Source organism: Panonychus citri, unplaced genomic scaffold, assembly GCF_014898815.1.
Source record: "Panonychus citri isolate SS breed McGregor unplaced genomic scaffold, ASM1489881v1 Contig00092, whole genome shotgun sequence".
Taxonomy (NCBI): Eukaryota; Metazoa; Arthropoda; class Arachnida; order Trombidiformes; family Tetranychidae; genus Panonychus; species Panonychus citri.
Window position 1 is genome coordinate 1,338,807 of NW_026515497.1, and position 20,200 is coordinate 1,359,006.

Below are 20,200 nucleotides of genomic sequence, written 5' to 3' on the forward strand. Positions count from 1 at the left end.
TTCCCAAAATGTTTCTTCTTCTTTCATTTTCATCTTCTCTTATTCCCTTCGAAAAAAAACAACCTCACGCCAATCATCTTGCTCTTTTTTCTGCTTCTCTTTTTTTTGTTACTTTTTACCTGTCAATCATTTAGAAGGAAAAAGAAAAGGTATATAGATGATGAGGATGAAAGGTGAAGATGAATATGATGAGAGAGAGAGAGAGAGAGAGAGAGAGAGAGAGAGAGAGAGAGAGAGAGAGAGAGGAAGAGGCCAGCGACCTTCATCATCCTCATCATTATCATCGTTATCATCTCTTTATTTTTCATCTTCATCTTTTTATCTGTGAGTTTTTCAGTCTCAATTCAGACCAATGGTCAGTTTTTCAATTGACCCAAGTAAATTTCTCCTTCATTAACTAATTACAATTAATTATTTCCAATTTCAAAACCAATGATACTCATTTAAAGCCAAGCATTAAGTCAGATGATTATGTTAATTGAATGAAACTCATTTAGTATTATATTTAAAGTAATCAAATTCAATCAGTGAAAAAAATTCATTGATAAGTATCAATTTAAATTGATTAATTAATGCTAATTATCAAGAAAAAGAGAGAGAGAGAAAGAGATAAATGAATTAAATGATCAAGTGATACAGATACTTTTTGGTTATCAAATTAATTGTAATTAAGATTAAAATCAACATGTGTTTACATTGATTAAATTGTTGTGATTATATAATAACTATCGCAATTAACTAAATACTACAACTAAATTTGGTGGATGTTGATGATCTGCAATTTCAAATGTAAATGATTATAATTGTAAACCATTAATTGACCAGAACACGTTCAGAGCATTTAAAATTGTGGTTATATCTTAATTTTTATTTTCTCTCCATGATTCTAATCATGTTAATTGTTAATCTTAATTGTTCAACAGGAGATTACTTACTTCCAGGAGCTTTTTTAGGTGATGCTTCTGTCGGTAGTGGGGATGGAACCGGCGAGGATGATGATGAGGAACGAAATAAGAAAAGACAAAAGAAACGAGGAATTTTTCCCAAAGTTGCAACTAATATAATGAGAGCTTGGCTATTTCAACATTTAACGGTAAGTAGCCGATGACCACTGGTCAGAACAATCAACAATCAGCCTTATATTTGCATGTAAATATCATTGTGATGCCTTGAGGTGCGAGCGCGCGTGCATGGGTACGTACAAAGGTTTAGGTGTGAAAGTTTTTTTTTTCATGTTTCGAGAGGAAAACAAATTTTATGGAAATTTTTTTCTCTCTCAATTGTGTTGATTGTTTGAATAGTGATTAATTTAACTTTCATCTGAGTTGATTAATGTTTATTATTAACTTTACAAGATTAAAGCATTAAAAGGGATAATGTTATTAATTGAAAAGTTGATCATGATGATTAGGATATTTGGGTGACAGTTTTATATTGAATATGAGAAAGATTTTCATTCAATGACATTTATTAAAATTTGAATGTTAATTTAGGATGATGAGGATGATAAAGATGATGAGGAAAAGTGTTTACAGTTAGTATATATATAAGGAGGAGGCAAAAGTGGGTGGGAAAATGATGAAGATGAAGATGAAGATGAGGATGAGGAGGAGGAGGAGAGGGTTGATTATGATGAGGTGACATTGAAATCGGTGTGTGAGTGTGTATATGTTGAGTTGACAGTTGAATAGTAAATGAAAATGACTTTTTAAATCTAATTTAAATATATGAAGAATTGAAGATGAGGAAGATAAAGAAGAGGAAATCCAATGTCATGAGAAATGGTATGAAAATATGATGATGAGAGGATGTAAAAGGATGCAGATGATGATGAGGATGATGAAGAAAAGGAGTGAAAAATCAACAGTAACTTTTGGAAATTGAATTAAATTGAATTCATTGGACAATGTTAAGTAATCATAATGATGATAATTATTGATTCAAATTGTGATATATGAACAACAAAAGTTCAAATCATGTAACATCATAAGTATTCACAGTGAATGGCAGTTGATCATTTCCCACCTTCACCTTACTCCTCCTCTCCCACCTTCCACCCTATTATTATCATCATCTCTTTATAATAAGGATGTATGTGTGTGTGTGTGTCTATGTGTTGATCTAAATGGTTGGTTAGCAAAATAAAAGGATGAGGATAAAATGAGATGTCAATCTAATGGTTGATTTTTTTGTATATTCAATATCATGTGACATCCTCATCTCTGATATAATCTTCATCTTTATCTTCATTATCATGACGATGATGATGATTTCAAATGAAATGAATTTCTCTCTCTCTCTCCCTCTCCCTCTCCCTCTGTTACGTTAACAGTTATCATCCTATCATCTTGCTGAATTCTGTGAATGAATTGACGTTTACATAGTTTGAAAATTTCTTTTCAATCGTAAAAAAATCAATTTATCTTCATCTTCTCATCATCTTCATTCATCCTTTGAGGTTTACACCTTTGATATTGAGGTGGGAGGGATGATGACGAGAAAAGGATGAGGATGCTTATTTTAAATATTTGATTTGATATTCAATTGGTTTCATTTTTTTTCCTCACTTTCAATCAAATCTATCATTCATTTGATATCATCCTCATCACTTTCTTTGTGTGATTACCTCAACCTTTCCCTAAGGCTTTTTTATCCTCATCATTATCATCAATAGTTTTGGCATGTTGATCATCAGAATCATTTTGTCAACAGAATCAAAATTGTCCTGAAGATGATGATGACTTAATATTAAAAGAAAGCAAGAATCTCTCTCTCTCTCTCACTTTGTGGTAATAATTCAATATCACAATTAACGCCTGATGATATTGTATGATAACAATTGATTAATTGATTGTCAAGTTGATTATGTTTGTTTGTTCATTGATTTTAATGGTTAGCTGATGATTCTGGCACCTTAATTGTTGATAATATGGAGGAAGAAGAGGAAGAAAAAAGAATCAAATTTCAAAGAAAGAGAGAGAGAGAGAGAGAGAGAGAGAGAGAGAGAGAGAGAGAGAGAAGAAAAAATAAAGATGAAGACCAAGATGAAGATGAAGATGATAAAAAATTTCTCTCTCATTATCTTCCTAATCATCTTAATCTCTTTCATTGAGAGAGCGAGAGAGAAAAAGAAAGACTTAGAAAAGCAAAAGAAAGTAAAAAAAAAAAGATCAACCTTGAAAAAGTTTCTTCGTCTTTCCTTTTGATTGTGTTCACAATCATTGACAGTAATCAACTAATCTCATTTTACAATCAAATTAACTTTTCCTTTAAACTACACTTAATTGTTCATTCACTGATTAACTTAATTGATAACAATTTAAACTTTTAAACACAATGTTTCAATTGTGAAAGAGGAAAACAAACTTTGATTATCATCAATGGACAATAATCTGGGAAACCTTTAAATTGTTGCAATCAAATTAAGTGTATTCATTTAACTGTTGACACAATTAACACAATATTAAAATATAGAAAATGATAACAATCAAATGATGATCACAATTTAACACAATAATTAAAAAAATGTAATCTAATTGCTGAGAAATGACTAATCAATAGTATTACTTATTAATTACTTTCTCTTTAAATTTTAATTGTCAACTGATTAACTTTCAACTTTTAATTGAGTTTAAATTTTGAAATTATTGTGATTTCAATTGAAAGTAATGAAAACAAATTAATCCTATTCAATATATTTAATATAAATATCATTACCTGACAATTAATCATTAATCATTATCAATCATATAAATAAACATTGATTAACATTGATTATGATACAAAACCACAGTATTAGTTAATCAATTGAAAATTTTGATTGGTAAAAATAAAAAGTTATCAAAAAAAAATTGATTGTCTCAATTGATATGGTTACAATTAATTGATTTGTTTCATTTCATTTGATTGATTTTTAATTTGATGACGATGATATGTATCATTAAGTGTCACATTGATTTGATATCATGATTTGTTGAAGATGATTAAGATGAGGATGATTAAGATAAAGATGAGGATGATAAGGTAAAGATGATGAAGAATAAGAAAAAAAAAGTGAGAAAAGTGAGTTCGGTTTGAGTGAGAAGTTATTTTCTCAATGACAGGTAATAATTACTTTTTATCAGTTATCTTCAATTTTTTATCATCCTCATCATCGTCTTTATCATAACCTCTTATTACCTTTTAGTTTTTCATCCTGGGATGATGAAGATGAGAGAGAGAGAGAGAGAGAGAGAGAGAGAGAGAGAGAGAGAGAGAGAGAATTACCTTTGACCCTGAAAAAAATGAGAAGAAAATTTTTTTTATCTTCTCTTGATTTCTAAATACCTTTTAATGTTGATCTTGGGTTTAACTTTGCAATTACAATTGGATTTGTTGATTGTTATGAGATTGGTCACAATTTACTTCTTGAAATCTTAATTGTAATTAACTAATTGTCTTATTAATTGTTGTTATTATTTAGCATCCATATCCATCCGAAGACCAAAAGAAGCAATTGGCTCAAGACACGGGTCTAACCATACTTCAAGTAAATAATTGGTAAGTTAATTGTTAACCTTAATTGTCACAATTGAAGAAAAACTTTTATCCAAAACTTAAATTAATTGAAACAGTGAAAATTATATAATCGCAATTGGCTTGAATTTGCTTTTATTGGTTTTAATAGTTAAAGGATAAGATAATCGAGAGACTTGGATTTTAATTATAATCCAAAAGGATTTGTTTTTATTTGACAAATTGTTGACTCATTGATTGTGTATATTTAATGATAACAAGGATGATGATGAGTTTGAGATTATCAATGAAAATCCAAAGTAAACTAATAATAACAATCAGATTCAAGTGGGTGGTGGATGAGGATGAAGATGAGAAGGTTGGAAAGATACAAAGAGAGGGAGAGAGAGAGAAAGTTTTGTATTCTATCCTTCAAGTAATATGATAAGAAAATGAGAAAGAGAGAGAGAATCAAGATGAAGATGAGGATGAGGATGAGGAAGATGCTACACAAAAAGGGATAAATGTTATATGTAAGTTAACCCAAAAGTATCAACCGACAAGTAGTCAGGGGTTTATCCTTAATCCTTAATACAGAAACAAACTCGTCCCCTGTAAACAAGATACAGACAAAAGTTGCTTTTGTTTATTTGTTATTGTTTTGTTTCTGTTCATAAGGATAACATCCTAAATCCTTTGAATATGCTGAAGATGAGGATAAAGTAACAGAAACAGTTTATATATTTTACTTATAGACAAGGGAGTGGGAATAATGGGAAAGTGTGAAAGGTATAATACATTTACCACCGAGGAGATGATAGAGAGAGAGAGAGAGAGAGAGAGAGAGATTGAGGGTTATAGGGACAATTTCATTCATTTTGGTCTGCGAAGAGAAAGAGAGAAATTTGAATCGAATCGAATTGAAGGAAAAGAAAAACTCGAAAAAAATTCCAGGAGAGAATTCGAATAATATTAGTCGTCTTATCATCTTCATCTTTTTGTTAAAGATTGATCGTTAATTTCATCTTGATCGTGGCTCGATTTTTGTTTTTGGGTTCAAATTTTGTTCATGAACTTTTTCCTGGTGGAAAAGGAACCAGGAAGAGAGAGAAAGAGAGAAATATGAATGAAAAAAGGTCAATAGAGCCAAGGGGATGATCATCATGATGATAATGATGATGTGAATTAGTTTATCGTGAGTTTATCCATGCTTAACAAATAGCTCTGTGTGAGTTTCCAGAAGATGAGGATGATGAAGATAAAGTTTCCCTCTCTCAAAGTGACAATAAACAGAGATACATTTAGATTCTGATTCAGTTATTTAACGTTAATGATTGTGATTAGGATGATGAGTTAGTTACATGAAATACATCAATTACTTCATCATGATGATGATCATCATCATTATCAGTGTTTATGTGAACCTTTATCATCTTGATCAGCTGACAAACATCATAATGATTAGTTTCCTTTTTTATTAATCTTCGAATTAGAATCGGATTGTTTTTTTTTCATCTATTCTCTCTCGTTCTCTGGATTAACTTTACCTTGCAAACCATTTCCGAGTTCATTTCTGTTTCCGGAATCGACAGATGACGAGAATGATGATTTAAGATGATGATGATGATGACCATTAGTATTATCTAAATGTAACGGAAATTGGAAGAGTGAAAGAGAAAGAGAGAGAAAATAAAGAACGAAGATGATTAAGATGATAAGGAAGATGAACTGATGGTGATGATCGCGTGTGGATGAAGGATGAAAATGATTTGGAAGATGATGAAGATAATTATGACTTCTCATTCATTCAAATCTATTACAATACAATTACTTTAATTGTTGTTTCCTTTGATTGTTAACTATTTAAATGTAATTCAATTGATCATCATCACCCATCATGTTTATTATTTACATCCAATGATGATGATGATTAGTAGGATGATAAAGCCACCCAAGGATCATCTCTCATCGTGTCCACCTCTTAATTACTGTTAATCTAATCATGATTACCCTTAACAATCAGCTGATTTTGATAATAGTTATTCATTAAAGGAAAACAACAAAAAAAATGATTCTTTCCATTGAGTAAAAACAACAACAGATAATAATTAATTGTCAACTTATCCAAACGTTAATTGTGGGTGACAATTAAAAGCTAATTAGATTTACTTTCCTAATCTAATTGTTGTTATTGTTGTTTTTCCAATTCCTGGTAGCACAAGGTGATTAAAGTTAATTGCTAGACACCCAAAGAGTAGCAATGGAATACATTTAATTACAATTAAATTGTAAGTTTCGAGTGAGGAAAATACAAAATGAAAAATGAAAATTTCCCGCGAAAAGTTGAAACTTTTGAAAAGTTTGCTAATTGTTGTTCTTGTGATACTTAATCATGGAGATAACTGTTGTGATAATTAGTTGATTGTGCTAATAATAATCTTGATTACATTGAATCAGTAAAATGTATTAAAAGTTACTTATCTTCACCTTTGCCATTCATTATCATCCATCATCTTGATTCATCTTTACCTGTCTTCATTGGTTATCATCCTAATCATCATCATCATCTTAATCATTACAAGTTAACTAATCATTTGATTACTTGTCACTTTATTATGAAGCCAATTTAATTTGCATTTTGAGTGGACTATTACAATTAAGGTGTGTGTGAGTGTTTAAAGTGTTTTAGTTAAATTGTTCAACAATCAACAATATTAAAATCACACACAATTAACTTAATGAGATTGAATAATAATAATAAACAACAACAAACCCAAATAAATTTAGTTAACTAATCAATTTAAATTGACAATTAACACAAAATAATAAAAGCCAAATACCTTTAAGATGAAACTAAATTAACTTGATGATTTAATGATTAATAGTTTTTAAATATTTATCATTTATTATTAATACAAAATCAACTAATCAGTTACAATCAACCAATTAATCATTATCATTAAATATGATGAACAATTTAAATGCAATGATAATTGTTTCAATCAACCAGGAACAGAATTATAAATTTTAACCAACAATTAAAGTTAATTGTTGACTTTTTGGTTATTGGTTTAAATTTTTTTCTTCTCTCGCCATTTAATCACAACAATTAACTCTGATCATCAATCCAAGACAATTACATTTAATCCCGAACAGTTTTCAAGTAATAGTAACTTTTTTTTTCTTGCTGTTTGTACTCGGGAACAATTAACAATTATCAGTTAATTGTTATAACAATTTAGAAATGTTATCAACCTTGATTGTTATTTCCTGATAATCAACAATCAACAAGAACAACAACAAAAAAAAAGGATAAACAATCAAAATGAATGAAAAGTTTTTCCAGTTAAATTGTTACTTTATTTACTCAATTGTTTTCTAAACTTTGTTAATATTTTAATTGCTGGAATTAAAAACAACAACAATCAGTAGTTACTTTCATCAATGATTTAACTAATTGTTTAACCTTTAGTGTGAAAATAACTAATTACCTGAGTTTTGATGATTTATTAATTGTTTACAAAGATTCACAATAAAAAACGAGAAAAACAAATCCGATCCAATCACAATTAACAATATAAATTATTAAGAAATTACAACAAGATGACAAATAAAATTAACTAATCACAATTGATTAAGAAAACTTGATAATATAAATATACCTAAACTGTTGTACAATTAAACAATCAATGAATTGAAATAAATGTGAAAATATAATCAACAATGAAAAAACTGGACAAACAAAATTAAAGGATAATTTCAATGATTTAGAAATGATTAAGTTTAAAAGATTAACAAACAATAAAGTTAATCACTTTAATCTTTTACTGTTACTTTGTGTAATGATAAGCGAATTGATTATAAATGATTAATTCAATTGTTAACCTGCTACAATTGAGATCGACAATTGAAATTGCATATAAAGACCATGATGATAATCAGTTGAATGATATTATTTATATTACATGTTATTAAGTGTCAAGTATTGATGACGAACCATTGATGTGACTACAAAGAGCCTTCAGGCCTAAAGATTGAACCTTTTAGGAGGAGAAAATTACTCAACCTTTGCCCCTCGAACTGTACATTTCCTAATGTACATTTAACTTTCAAGAGTCTCTAAGGGTAAAGAGCTTTTCGATTACTATTATTATCATCTTACTATTTACTTTTAGAACTTTGTTCTATTCTAGCTTCTTCATCTTCTTTCGATTATATCATTACTCTACAATTAGATGAATGTTCTTGTCGAACTTACCTTCCCATTAGAACTCGAAAGTTTTGTATTGTAAAGTTTGTTTTATTTTTTGGGATTCGAAAGACAAAAGAAAAAGTTTTTCTTTCTTTTCGATTGACAATTAGTTAACTTTGACTTGTTGTTGTTGATGATTGAGAAAATTATTGATTTAATTGTTAAACTTTCATATTATCACAACAATTTGATTTGTAACGTTTTCGCAAATAATTTACAAACAATTGATTACTTGACCATTTTGATTGTTGATCAATTACAATCTTTAAAATTGATTAACAATCAAAGTTAACAGGTTATATATTAAATCATTTCATTGATTAATTATTTATAAGTGTGTATGTGTGTGAGTGTGTTGGATCAACAATCGTATGTGAAAATTAATTAAGAGTAAAATAGTTGAGTCACCATTGATTGTTGATTATTCAGACAAGAAAAATGGAATAGATTGAAATCAAATTCATGATTAGAATTTTCAATTTTCAATTCGATTCCAATTTCTCTCTCTCTCTCTCTCTCTCTCTCTCTCTCTCTCTCTCTCTCTCTCTCATGGTAGTTAGATTTACCACCTTCCCCACACCACCACCACCTCTCTTGGAATTGAATGATTATCATAATGTAAATTTTACCGACTTTGAGAAAAAAAAAGTTCTAATGAAAACTAAGAAGCGAAACTAAAATTTTCATGATAACCATGAAAATAAGATTTAGATACGGATTCTTAAGTTCTGGTTGAAGTTTCCATTCAGAGTTTTCATCATGATTTGTTGCTGACATGTTGATGTAGACATTTTTTTCCTCGTTATTCATTTTCATGAATTTTTTTTTCTCAATAATCATCATGAATCTTAATGTATTTTATATACAAAATGAGGATAAGGTTGAAATCGAGGATGATGATAACTACCTAATGAACATTTTACTTTGACACTTGATGGGCAAGTGATGGTTACGGTTATCATTTTGATTTTCATCATCATCATCTTACCTGTTGAAGATGAGACATGAAACTGAGTACATGATGAGGATGATAAGATTGAGAGAGAGACTGGAATTAAAAAAATTTTCTTCGAATGAAAAAAAAAACAATGATTTTCATTTGAAATTCATTTTCTGATCTTCTCAAAGTTTCATGAAATTCATTTTCTCAATCATGATGCTGATGATGATTTCTTATTATGAACAATTGAAATGATGGTAATGATAAACAATTATCATCTTTATCATCATAATCAAGAGGTGAGACTTAAATTAACTTTAAATGTTTAGGAAAATTTTTTTCTCATTAAATCTTAAAGTTAAATTGTTTCAGTTTTTCAGTTGATTATCTTGATCACAACAATTATCATCATCAAATCAACCACAGCATCCATCTTACCTGTTAGACAGTTGAATTATCATCATCATCATCATCATATGTTGATATTGATCACGATTTTGTTTTGGTTAAAACTATGATGATAATTGTGATGATGATGATGAAAGTGAATCACTTGATTGTATAATTAATTGTTGTGTCAGGGGGTTGATTGTTGTTTTTGTGGGAGGAAATGGTGATAACAATTGGTTTTAAATTGTTGATTTAATTTAACTGCTAAGAAACAAACCATCATCTCTAATCATAATCATCTTAATCATCATCATCATATTTAAGTTGAGATTTTAATTTAACTGCGTAATCATCATAATCATTTGTATATATCATGATTACAATTGATGTCATTCATCATAATAATCATAATCATCAGTTAATCATGATTTAATTTTCAAGGAAAATCAAAGTTTATTAAATATATATAAGGAAACAAATAAGTAAACCTTAAATTGTTAACAATTAAGGGGAAAAAAAGTTTCAACAATCAACTACAGAGAAACTTTTTTTTTCATTCATCCTTTCAATTGAAACTATCAACATGAAAATAATGTTAATTGTTTATAATTAAGACTGATTAATCAAGATAGAAACAGTGAAACGTAAATTGTTAACAATTGACTTTAATTTAAGTTAATCAATAGTGACATAACAATCAAGACAAGAGGATAAATCAATCAAATTAATTGTGAGGACAGAAAAAAAACTTTTCATATGATAAATAACTAATCATGTTAATCATATAAAACGAGTAACAATAATCAAAGTAATGAACGGAAATGTTAACATGAACCAAATTAGGTTAAATATAAAGGTTATTAATGTGATGATCATCATCATGATCATCTTCCTGTTTTCATCTTGCTCCTTGAAATAAACACAGAGAGACTCCCACTCCCTCAAAGAAATGGATCTCTCCCTGCATGGAGATGAGAGAGAGAGTTGGGAAAAAATTTTCTCCAAGAATAAGATGAGAAAAGATGAAGATGAAGATGAAATGCATTTTCTTTCATCATCATCATTGCAATTTCCTTTTCCTCTCTCCGCATCTTCATCTATATCCTTCCAGTTAAGGCTAAATCATCATCATCATCATCCAAAATCTAATCATCATCATAAAAAAGTTTGCAACCAATTTGGTAAAAAGCAGCAGTAACTTTGAATGAACAACTTTCATCCCAAAGACCATAACTGTATCATATGTAATTGTGTTGATTGGACAGTCTCACTTGCATGTTATTTATGATTGATTTAACTTGGGACTGTGTTGAAACTTATTCATCCTCATCTTTTTTTTTTGCCTCTTGTTGAAACATTGAATGCATATGATGAGGATGAAAATGAGTGAGATGCTATTGCATTTGATGGTTTGCCTTTTTATTTTTATTTTTGCAAACCTTTGCAATATAAATGGATGATGATGATGCGAATGAGGATCAAGATGAAGATGAGGATGAGGATAAAAGGGGCTGAAAGTTTATAAGTGAAAGTGAGGAAATGACTTTGATCCATTGCAAAGTCTCTAGGTCATTTCCGTCCATTTTCAATCACCCTTATCATCCCTCATCCCTCATCCCTCCTCTCTTTCTCACTTTCTCTTTCTTTTCTTTCTTTTCCCAATATTTGCCTTTTTTTCATCTTCTCTCTCTCTCTCTCTCTTTCTCTTTCCACTCTGACTTTTAAAATGATTAAATGAGCCGCCGTGCTTGGGGTGGCTTTCCAATTGTTGTTGTCCAATATGTGTAAATATATGGATGGTGTGTGTGTGTATGTATTACTATGTGAGTGTCTATGTGAGTGTGTTTGGGTTGACTTGAGACCAAAATTAACCAACACAACCCAAATTACTGCAGCAACATTTAACTCACGAACCAGAATTTACCTTTAATTTTGTGATGTTTTTTTTTCTCAATATAATCTGTTCCTTGATGCTATTGAACCAAATGATTTTTGATGATGAAGATGAAGATGAAGATGGGATTACTCTTTCTCTCTCATCATCATCATTTTCTGTACTATGAGCATGACATTTAGCTTTAGCTTCAATTCAACCTATCATCTTCCTCCTTCATCATCATTATCATCATTTTCTGTTTCTTCCTATTCTCAGTTCTGAACTCTTTTTCCTCTTCATATCGCATTTTCACATTGAATTTTCATCTCACATCGTCTTCATCTTCCTGGTCTTCTTTGGTATTTTCTTTGTCTCTATATTATCATCATCATCATTCTGACGATAATAACAATTTATTATCACCACAATTAAAGATCCAAGGAAACAAAAAGATAATCATAAATATCTTATGCTATCAACAGTTTTATTTGTTATCAATGTATTTGCATGACAATATAACATTGATGTCTATTTGTGTGTGTTGACAGTTTACAATTAAATTTAATTGTTTGCTGTCTGATTGTAATGATAAATGCCTTGAGAATTATTATTGATGCGTTTCAAGGAGAAACAGATATAAATATATATCAAAATTCATGGAAAATACTGAATTTTTTTTCTTCATTTTCTCTTTTAATTATCTAATCCCAAAGACTTGATTCCTCGATTTAGTTCAATGATTGTTGATGCTTGATTGTTGTACTGATTGTTGGGATTACCTGTGTAAATCAACGTTCTTATACACAAAGGTTAAGAAGATGAAGATTAAGGTGGATGAAGAGTGAGAGAGAGAGAGAGAGAGAGAAAGAGAGAAAGTCGATTCTATTTTTTTTGCTCTTTTCTTATTCCAAGCTTATTATTTCATCCAAATAACAAGAAGCTTGAGCTTCAGAGGTAAGGTTTCAGGCTTGATGAGCTACAAAGATGATGAGGATGATAAAAAAGAGAAGATGAAAGACAAAGCCTATAATTACAATTGTAAGCTCAATGATGATGATAAGGATGATAATGCTTTTCTCTCTCTCTCTCTCTCTCTCTCTTTGCATTTAAATGGGTCACCACAAAAGCTACACACTAGCCTCTTGTTAGACCAAAACAGTAACAAGATGATGAAGATGATGATGATAATGATAATGGCGAAAGATAAAGATAAAGATGAAAGGTTGTTATTTAATTGTGAATCATTTTGGGTTTGGTGGGAGTTGATTGACAAGTCTTTCTTTTTTCTCTTTCTTTTTTTTCTTCATCATCTTTATTTTGAGCCTTGAAAAAAACTGAGAGAGAGAGAGAGACGATGAAAAAAATATTAAAACGAAAAGAATAAAAAAATGTTCTAACCTATAGAAAATTGATGAAACGAAAAGAAAGAGAAAAAGAGAGAGAAATGATGAAGATAAAGGGGAAGACATTTCATATTTGACATGAAGATGATGAGGATGAGAGAGAACGCAAGAGAGAGAGAGAGAGAGAGAGAGTTATCTTTATACAGTTTCATGATTCTGGTTTCAAACTCAACCCAAAAAATGGAACTGAATTTATCTTTCTTTTTTTATCATCTTCTTACACACCCATTGTTATATCATCATGAGATAATGATGAAATTAATGATAATAAGAAAGAGAGAGAGAGAGAGAGAGAGAGAGCAAAAAAGTTCTGAGAATAATGAAGAAAAAGAATAAGAGAAAAAAATGAGGAAAGAAAAAAATTCTCAGGTAAAAATGATGAAGATATTTGACAGAAAATGATGATGATGATGATCCACCTCCTCCTTCTCATCCTCATCCTTATACTTTTCATCATGTTGATCATCATCATCATCATCCAATATCATATTTCCCTTTGACTTTCTTATTGAAATTGGACAAAAACATTTGATTTATATACACATAAGTTATCATGAAATTCAGATGATCAGGATAAAGATGATACCGGAAGGAAGGATATTATTGCCTTGGAGGGAAAAGAAAAGTAGTAATAATGATAATAATATAGAGACTTTATTGAGTCTTTCTCATATAAATGGCCTTTTGTGGTCACACCTATTAGATGACACCAAGGTAACATATCCAATGTCATGGGAGGGATTCTGATTCTAATCATGAATTGTGAATGATAAAAGTGTAACCTGAGTAACTTCATGATAACTTATTAAGCGAAAAAAAGTTTTTCCAAATTATTTTCCATCTTTATATTAATAATACAATTTCCAGCCCACAAGGTGATCTTATTATCAAGGTAACAATAATAATGTTACCATTATCAGAGTAAATTAATAATGTGATGATAAATTGTTATTAATATTTAATATCTATCATGTATTCATGATGCTGGTGGTTCTTAATAGGGGATTGATAATGAAATCTATTCACTTGAATGTTATCTTATTATATTTATATTGTTTTCCCAATGATTTTTGATAACTTTTAAAAGTTTCACAACTTTTTTTGTTTCTCTCAATTTCAGATTACAATTATAATGATGGTAATTTGATTTTTTTTAACCAATTTACTCACTCATCTATATATAAATGAGCTGGATGAGTGTGTTATCATCATTATCATCATCATCCAGTAGCTTTCATCCTCCTTCATCTTCCACTTCCTCTGTTTCCTTTCAATCTATTACTCTTTTAACTCTCTTGATGCGCATTCCCAGTTCTCTTGGTTATCCTACATTCTTAGCATTACATTGAAATCTACTTTTTCATCATCATCATCATCTTTGCTTTCTGTGTGTCTCTCTCTCTCACTCTCTTTGCTGTTTCTATGGTTACTTTTCAACATTAGCATCCTCATCTCTTTTTTTTCGTAAAGTAATTCCTATGCAAATGAAAGTTACTCAACTATTCACTTGGAGCCAAAAATTTTTTCTCATTTAAAAAGAGGAAGACAAGAGGGAGGAAGAAGATGATGATTATGATGATGAGAGAGTAAAGATGCAAAATGAGCAAGTGAGCTTAATACAATTGTATGTTGATCGATATTCGGGTTAGATGATATATATTTTTAGAGAGAGAGAGAGAGAGAGAGAGAGAGAGAGAAGTAAAAATTGGGACCAGAAAAAAATTCGACAAAAATATTCTCACTTATTTTACTCTTTACATCCTTCGAATCTCTAATTCTCTTTGTTATTGTTGATTAATCGATTTTAATTGTAGAATTTTTAATTATATTATATGGATAGTGGTAACAATTTGATGGATAAATACTGTTACCATTTAGCGAAAACAATATTTGATATTGAATAAGAAAAACTAATTCTTTCAATCAAATGATTTATTCTTTGAATCAATTGATATAAATGTTAATCCAGTTCGCGTTTGGTTTGCTGGTACAATTTGCAAACGGGAAAATTGTAATTTATTGTTAATTATTTGTCTTAATTGTTGTTGTTTACCAGTTTTGAGTAAAATATTGAATTGCAATTGGAGGTTAATGAGAGAGAGACAGAGCCTTCCAATTGAATGGAAAAAGTTTTCAAAAAAGTTGATCATTTAAAACTCTCATGCTGAGAAGTATGAAGATCATCCTGATCATCATCATCATCGTCTCTCTCTCTCTCTCTCTCTCTCTCTCTCTCTCTCTCTCTCTGTCATCCATTAGTCATGCCTCTTTCTTTGAGAAAAACAAAGAGTAACCCAGGAATTCACAGAGGCCATTTTCCAATGAAGTTTAAAAATAAAAGGCGAACCATTGAAACCCAATGGTTCAAGTTCACAGTGGGATAGCAAAAGGCAATGAGATGATGAGGATGAGGGAAAAAAGATAAAATTTAAAAAGATGAAAAATAACCTATAAGAATGTGGAATAGCAAAAGAGACAGAGACATAGACAGTCAAATGAGCATCTCAGGTAAGAAAGAGAGAAAGAGAGAGAATCTCATCTTCCTTATCATCCTCATCTTCACCATCCACAATCAATCATCCACTTCTCCTCCTTTCCTTGTCAATTTTAACATCTACTTGCAATCTATAAGCTTTTTTTTCATTAGCTTCTGAAAGCAGTTATTTCAATCTTGTATTTCATCATATTTATCATCATCTTCATCCTCATCTTCATCCTCATCTTTTATCATACACTTTTAATTTGATTCCTTTTATTTTAGCTTTTTTCTTCACCATCCCAATTTAATTGCTTGCAATTTATACATGTATCATGAATATATTGTAATTGTATCTCTTTGTCTACTAATTTTCAATTGTCATTGGTAACTATGATTTGCTACTTTAATTGTTACAATTAACATTATTATTGTTACAGTTAATTGAATTTAATCCTTTACCAGGAGTGGATTTAATTTCATTGTTGGTGATTTAATCCTTTTGCATACAATTTAGAGATGATTAACTTTTGATTGTTACATTCAATCTATTCAATCAATTTATTTGTATAATACCAAATAATTACCTCTAATTGTTAATCATAATTATGATTCACAGTTAACCTAATTTGTAATTTTATCAATCAAAATTTTGAAGTAATTTTGAATTGAATTGAATCATGAACAATAATTAATGATTGATTTTGATGCAATTTTGTTTTAATTGTTGTAATTTTTTCCGAAACGATGATTGAATTAACATTTAATTTAACCAAGTAAACAATTTTATTGTTAATTAAACCATAAATAAACAAATGACCAACGGTCAAGGTTTGATTTTCACCTATGAAGGGTATAAAAACGTGTCCCCGATAATCCAGAATTTTGGATCACTAGAATGATTTGAATTCTCGATTTATGCTTATTTAATCTTTTCTTTAATTATGTTACTCATTTTAATTTGCTTTCATTAACAATTTACTCATTCGCTTAATTGTTCTAATTAATCAACCTTAATTGTTTTTGATCACTAAAGTGATATACTTTTAATCATCAACAATTGAGACTCAACAATTAACAAATTTAGTTCCTATTCAACAATATAAACCTTTATTATCCCTTTTCTATTTAACAATTAACCAAATTTTCATTAACCAATTAGAATTAATAATATCCCGAATTTCTATATGAAATCAAAATTAGTTAACCAATTAATTAATTATATTCCTATAAGAATATTTGATTAACAATTAACTAATTGCTCTATTTAACCAAAATTTCATATTCTTTCTATGTTAAAATTAAGAACACAAAAAAGTGTCACTTTAAGAAAGGAAAAACTTTTCTCTTTCTTTGCTTCTTTCTTTTGCTTTCTTTTTTCTTACAGCTTATTTAAGCCAAACTACCTTTTTCCTCATCCTTTTGTTTAACCTGTTACATTGTTATCTTGGTTAAAAAACAAGAGCCCAGATTATCAAAAGATGATTTGTCTGCCCAATGTGTCTCCATTATAATAATGTTAACCCATTTCATCATTTAATTTTGTTTCATTTTAATTAATCTCTAAGAAGATTTTCCCCTATTTGTAATCAAATTTGTTACCCCCAATTAATCCACATTTAATCATCCTTTCAACTAATTGTAACCTCAGTTGGAAAATTACATCCAATTCTTACAGTTGAATGCTTGGTATAACTCTGTTCAGTCTGATACTCATTCAATTCTTAGTTGAATATTTACTCTTATTCAAGTTTCCAATTAAGTTTTTCTTGACCATCAATCAGTTAAGTTTTCTTAATTCAGTTTAATAAAAAGTTCTTTAAAAGTTCAATTAGTTCCATTTCTAAATTAGTGATCACTGAGTGATAAATTTTCGGTAACACGAGTTAGTGTATTGGCTATCCTAAAAGAATCTGTTCAATCTGATTAAGTGGGCAGATTAATCTTCTGATTACTCTTTCAACTTCACATAAGTTGCTGAGAATATTGAAATTCTCAATCTCTACGAGATATACACATCTCACCACGAACTCAATACAGTTCAACCTAATCACTTTCACGATTAAACCCCACAATATTGGCGACCTAGGCAGGATAGTCAATTCATCCCATAGCTCATACTACCCAAGATTTCCTTGTGTTTCTCACCTGTGCTTCACGTGCTAATCGAAATGGCTCCTAAAAAATTACCTAAACGACTTGGTAGACCTCGTAATCCACCTACAGTCACTTCAGTTTCCGATGATACTCTCATCAATGCCACACCGGTACTTCCACAACAACTTCAATCTTCATCTCAACACCCACCAGCTACTCCACACCTTCCTCAGAGATCTACTCGTAATGCTATTAGTGTTAATGAAAAATCTCTTAAAGATATTAACTTCGATGAAACAAATTTTCTATTTGAACAATGGCATGTTTCCATTCCAATACGTTCCCTGGCTCAGAAGAAATTAACCGAAGTGGTTAAAACTAATCTCCTGTTGCTCGGTGAAAATTTGACTTCTGAAGAAGTTCTTAATCTTACATTTGGTGACATCAAGGATCAATCCATCCCTGATTGGATTCTGGAATTCCGTAATCAAGATATTAACGAGGGTGAGATACAAACTTTCATCCAAACAATTGGTTCAGATGAATCAATAATCTTTGGCCTAACACATAACGAATTGTCAGAAATTCCGTTATCTCTTGGATCTATCAAAAAGATCAAAACAATTTTAAATATAGTTGACCCAATTCCAGTCTCAACTTCACAATCAACATCCCATTCAACCCCGAATGAAATTTTGAATGCTACTAATCTCTTAGAAATATTCAAACAGTTGAAACAAGATCCCCATGTTCCTGAATTCACCCGTGGTGAAGATCAATTTTCATGGCTTACAAAAACTCGAGATCGATTGGCTAAAGAAAATGTCGACGATCCGACTCGTCTCCGCTTGCTTCAGAAAGCTATGGCTTATGAAATTAAGTCATCAGCAACTGATTTGGAATCAATCGATGATTATTCTTCTTATGTCTCCGCTTTATTCGAAAAACTTCGAACCCCTGAAAGTCAATACTCCGCTGAGTTTGAACTTCAACAATGCAGATTCAATCCTGAAGAACATCCTGAAAAATTCTTTTCAGATATGAAACGATTAGTGAACAAATCATTAGGTAATGTTAATGATCGAGTTTTTCTTTCTCTTGTGCTTCAACACATACCAAAGTATATCCGCGATGATATATATACTTTAGGTATTAATGATGATCGAACCAAGATCTTCAATTTTCTTACGAGAAAACATTTCGACAATCAAGTCGCAAAACAAAAAGACAATCGTCCAAAACGGGACAACAACAACGCTAATAAAAGCGACAACAAGCCGAATAATAAGCTTTTCAAAAGTGCCAATTTCAATGGTCAGTCTACATCCACATCTTCATCCAACAACAACAACCGTAATAATAGTAACAACAATAATTACAATCCTCAACAAAATTACCGTAACAATAATCAACAACAGATTAAATCAAAATGGTGTTCTTTCCATAAGTCGAAAACTCACAACACCAATGAGTGTAAAACTGCTCATCGATTACAAAATCAAAATCAAAATCAACAAAGTTCACCCAACGAACGTCCGAATAATATTCCCGCTATTTTGCCTGCTAATTTTACCGAAATGTTGAATCAACAAGTTCCTCAACAACTTAATCAACAACTTCCACAACAAGTTCCTCAACAAATTCAGAACTTCACCTCAGTCCCTGAGACAAATCCATTGTTACGAGAACCGGCTCAATGTGCTCTTCGTGATGGATCCGTTAGTTTCGCAACTACCAAAGATGCTCCTCAAATAACAAAACTTGGAAATTTCGCTATCGAACATATGCCTCAAGTTAATATGAAACTTTGTCAACCCTCGAAAGAACTTTTCAAAGAAGGTAAAGTTTTACTCGACACTGGTGCTTCCTTGTGCAATCGATTATAACTTGGCTCAAGAACTCAATGTTCATTGTGTTCCAATTGGTCGATATCTCAAAGGTTTGCTCAAATTCTCTTGTTGATGCCGCTGGTTTCGCCTATGCAATCGTCAAACACGCTGACATGGACGAATCAAGAATCATCAAAATTCAAGTTTGTAAAAACTTTTACCCAGTTTTGCTTTTGGGAAATGCATTTATGCATCTTTTCTTCATGAGATTTGAATCCGATGGTGATCAATTTAAGATCATTAGTAAAGAAACTCCAACTTCCCTGAAGTAACCAATCAAATTTCTATTTTAGATTCTGTACCCCGCTGAAACTAACCATATTATTGAATCGACAATTAAAGTCACAGGCAATGCTTCCTCAGATTACATCTTAGATTCCTCA

At 30.3% G+C, this 20,200-nt stretch overlaps 1 protein-coding gene across 3 annotated transcripts in view; it reads left to right on the top strand.

Annotated features, from left to right (window-relative positions):
• The window catches only part of LOC128387540 (homeobox protein Meis3-like), a 67,806-nt gene that overhangs the window by 29,503 nt on the left and 18,103 nt on the right, over positions 1-20,200 (top strand). For all 3 annotated transcript variants that reach the window (XM_053346746.1, XM_053346744.1, XM_053346745.1), the window contains exons 4-5: positions 924-1,093; positions 4,463-4,539. In XM_053346746.1, the coding sequence (XP_053202721.1) occupies positions 924-1,093; positions 4,463-4,539 (247 nt within the window). The remainder of the gene's footprint in view (positions 1-923; positions 1,094-4,462; positions 4,540-20,200) is intronic.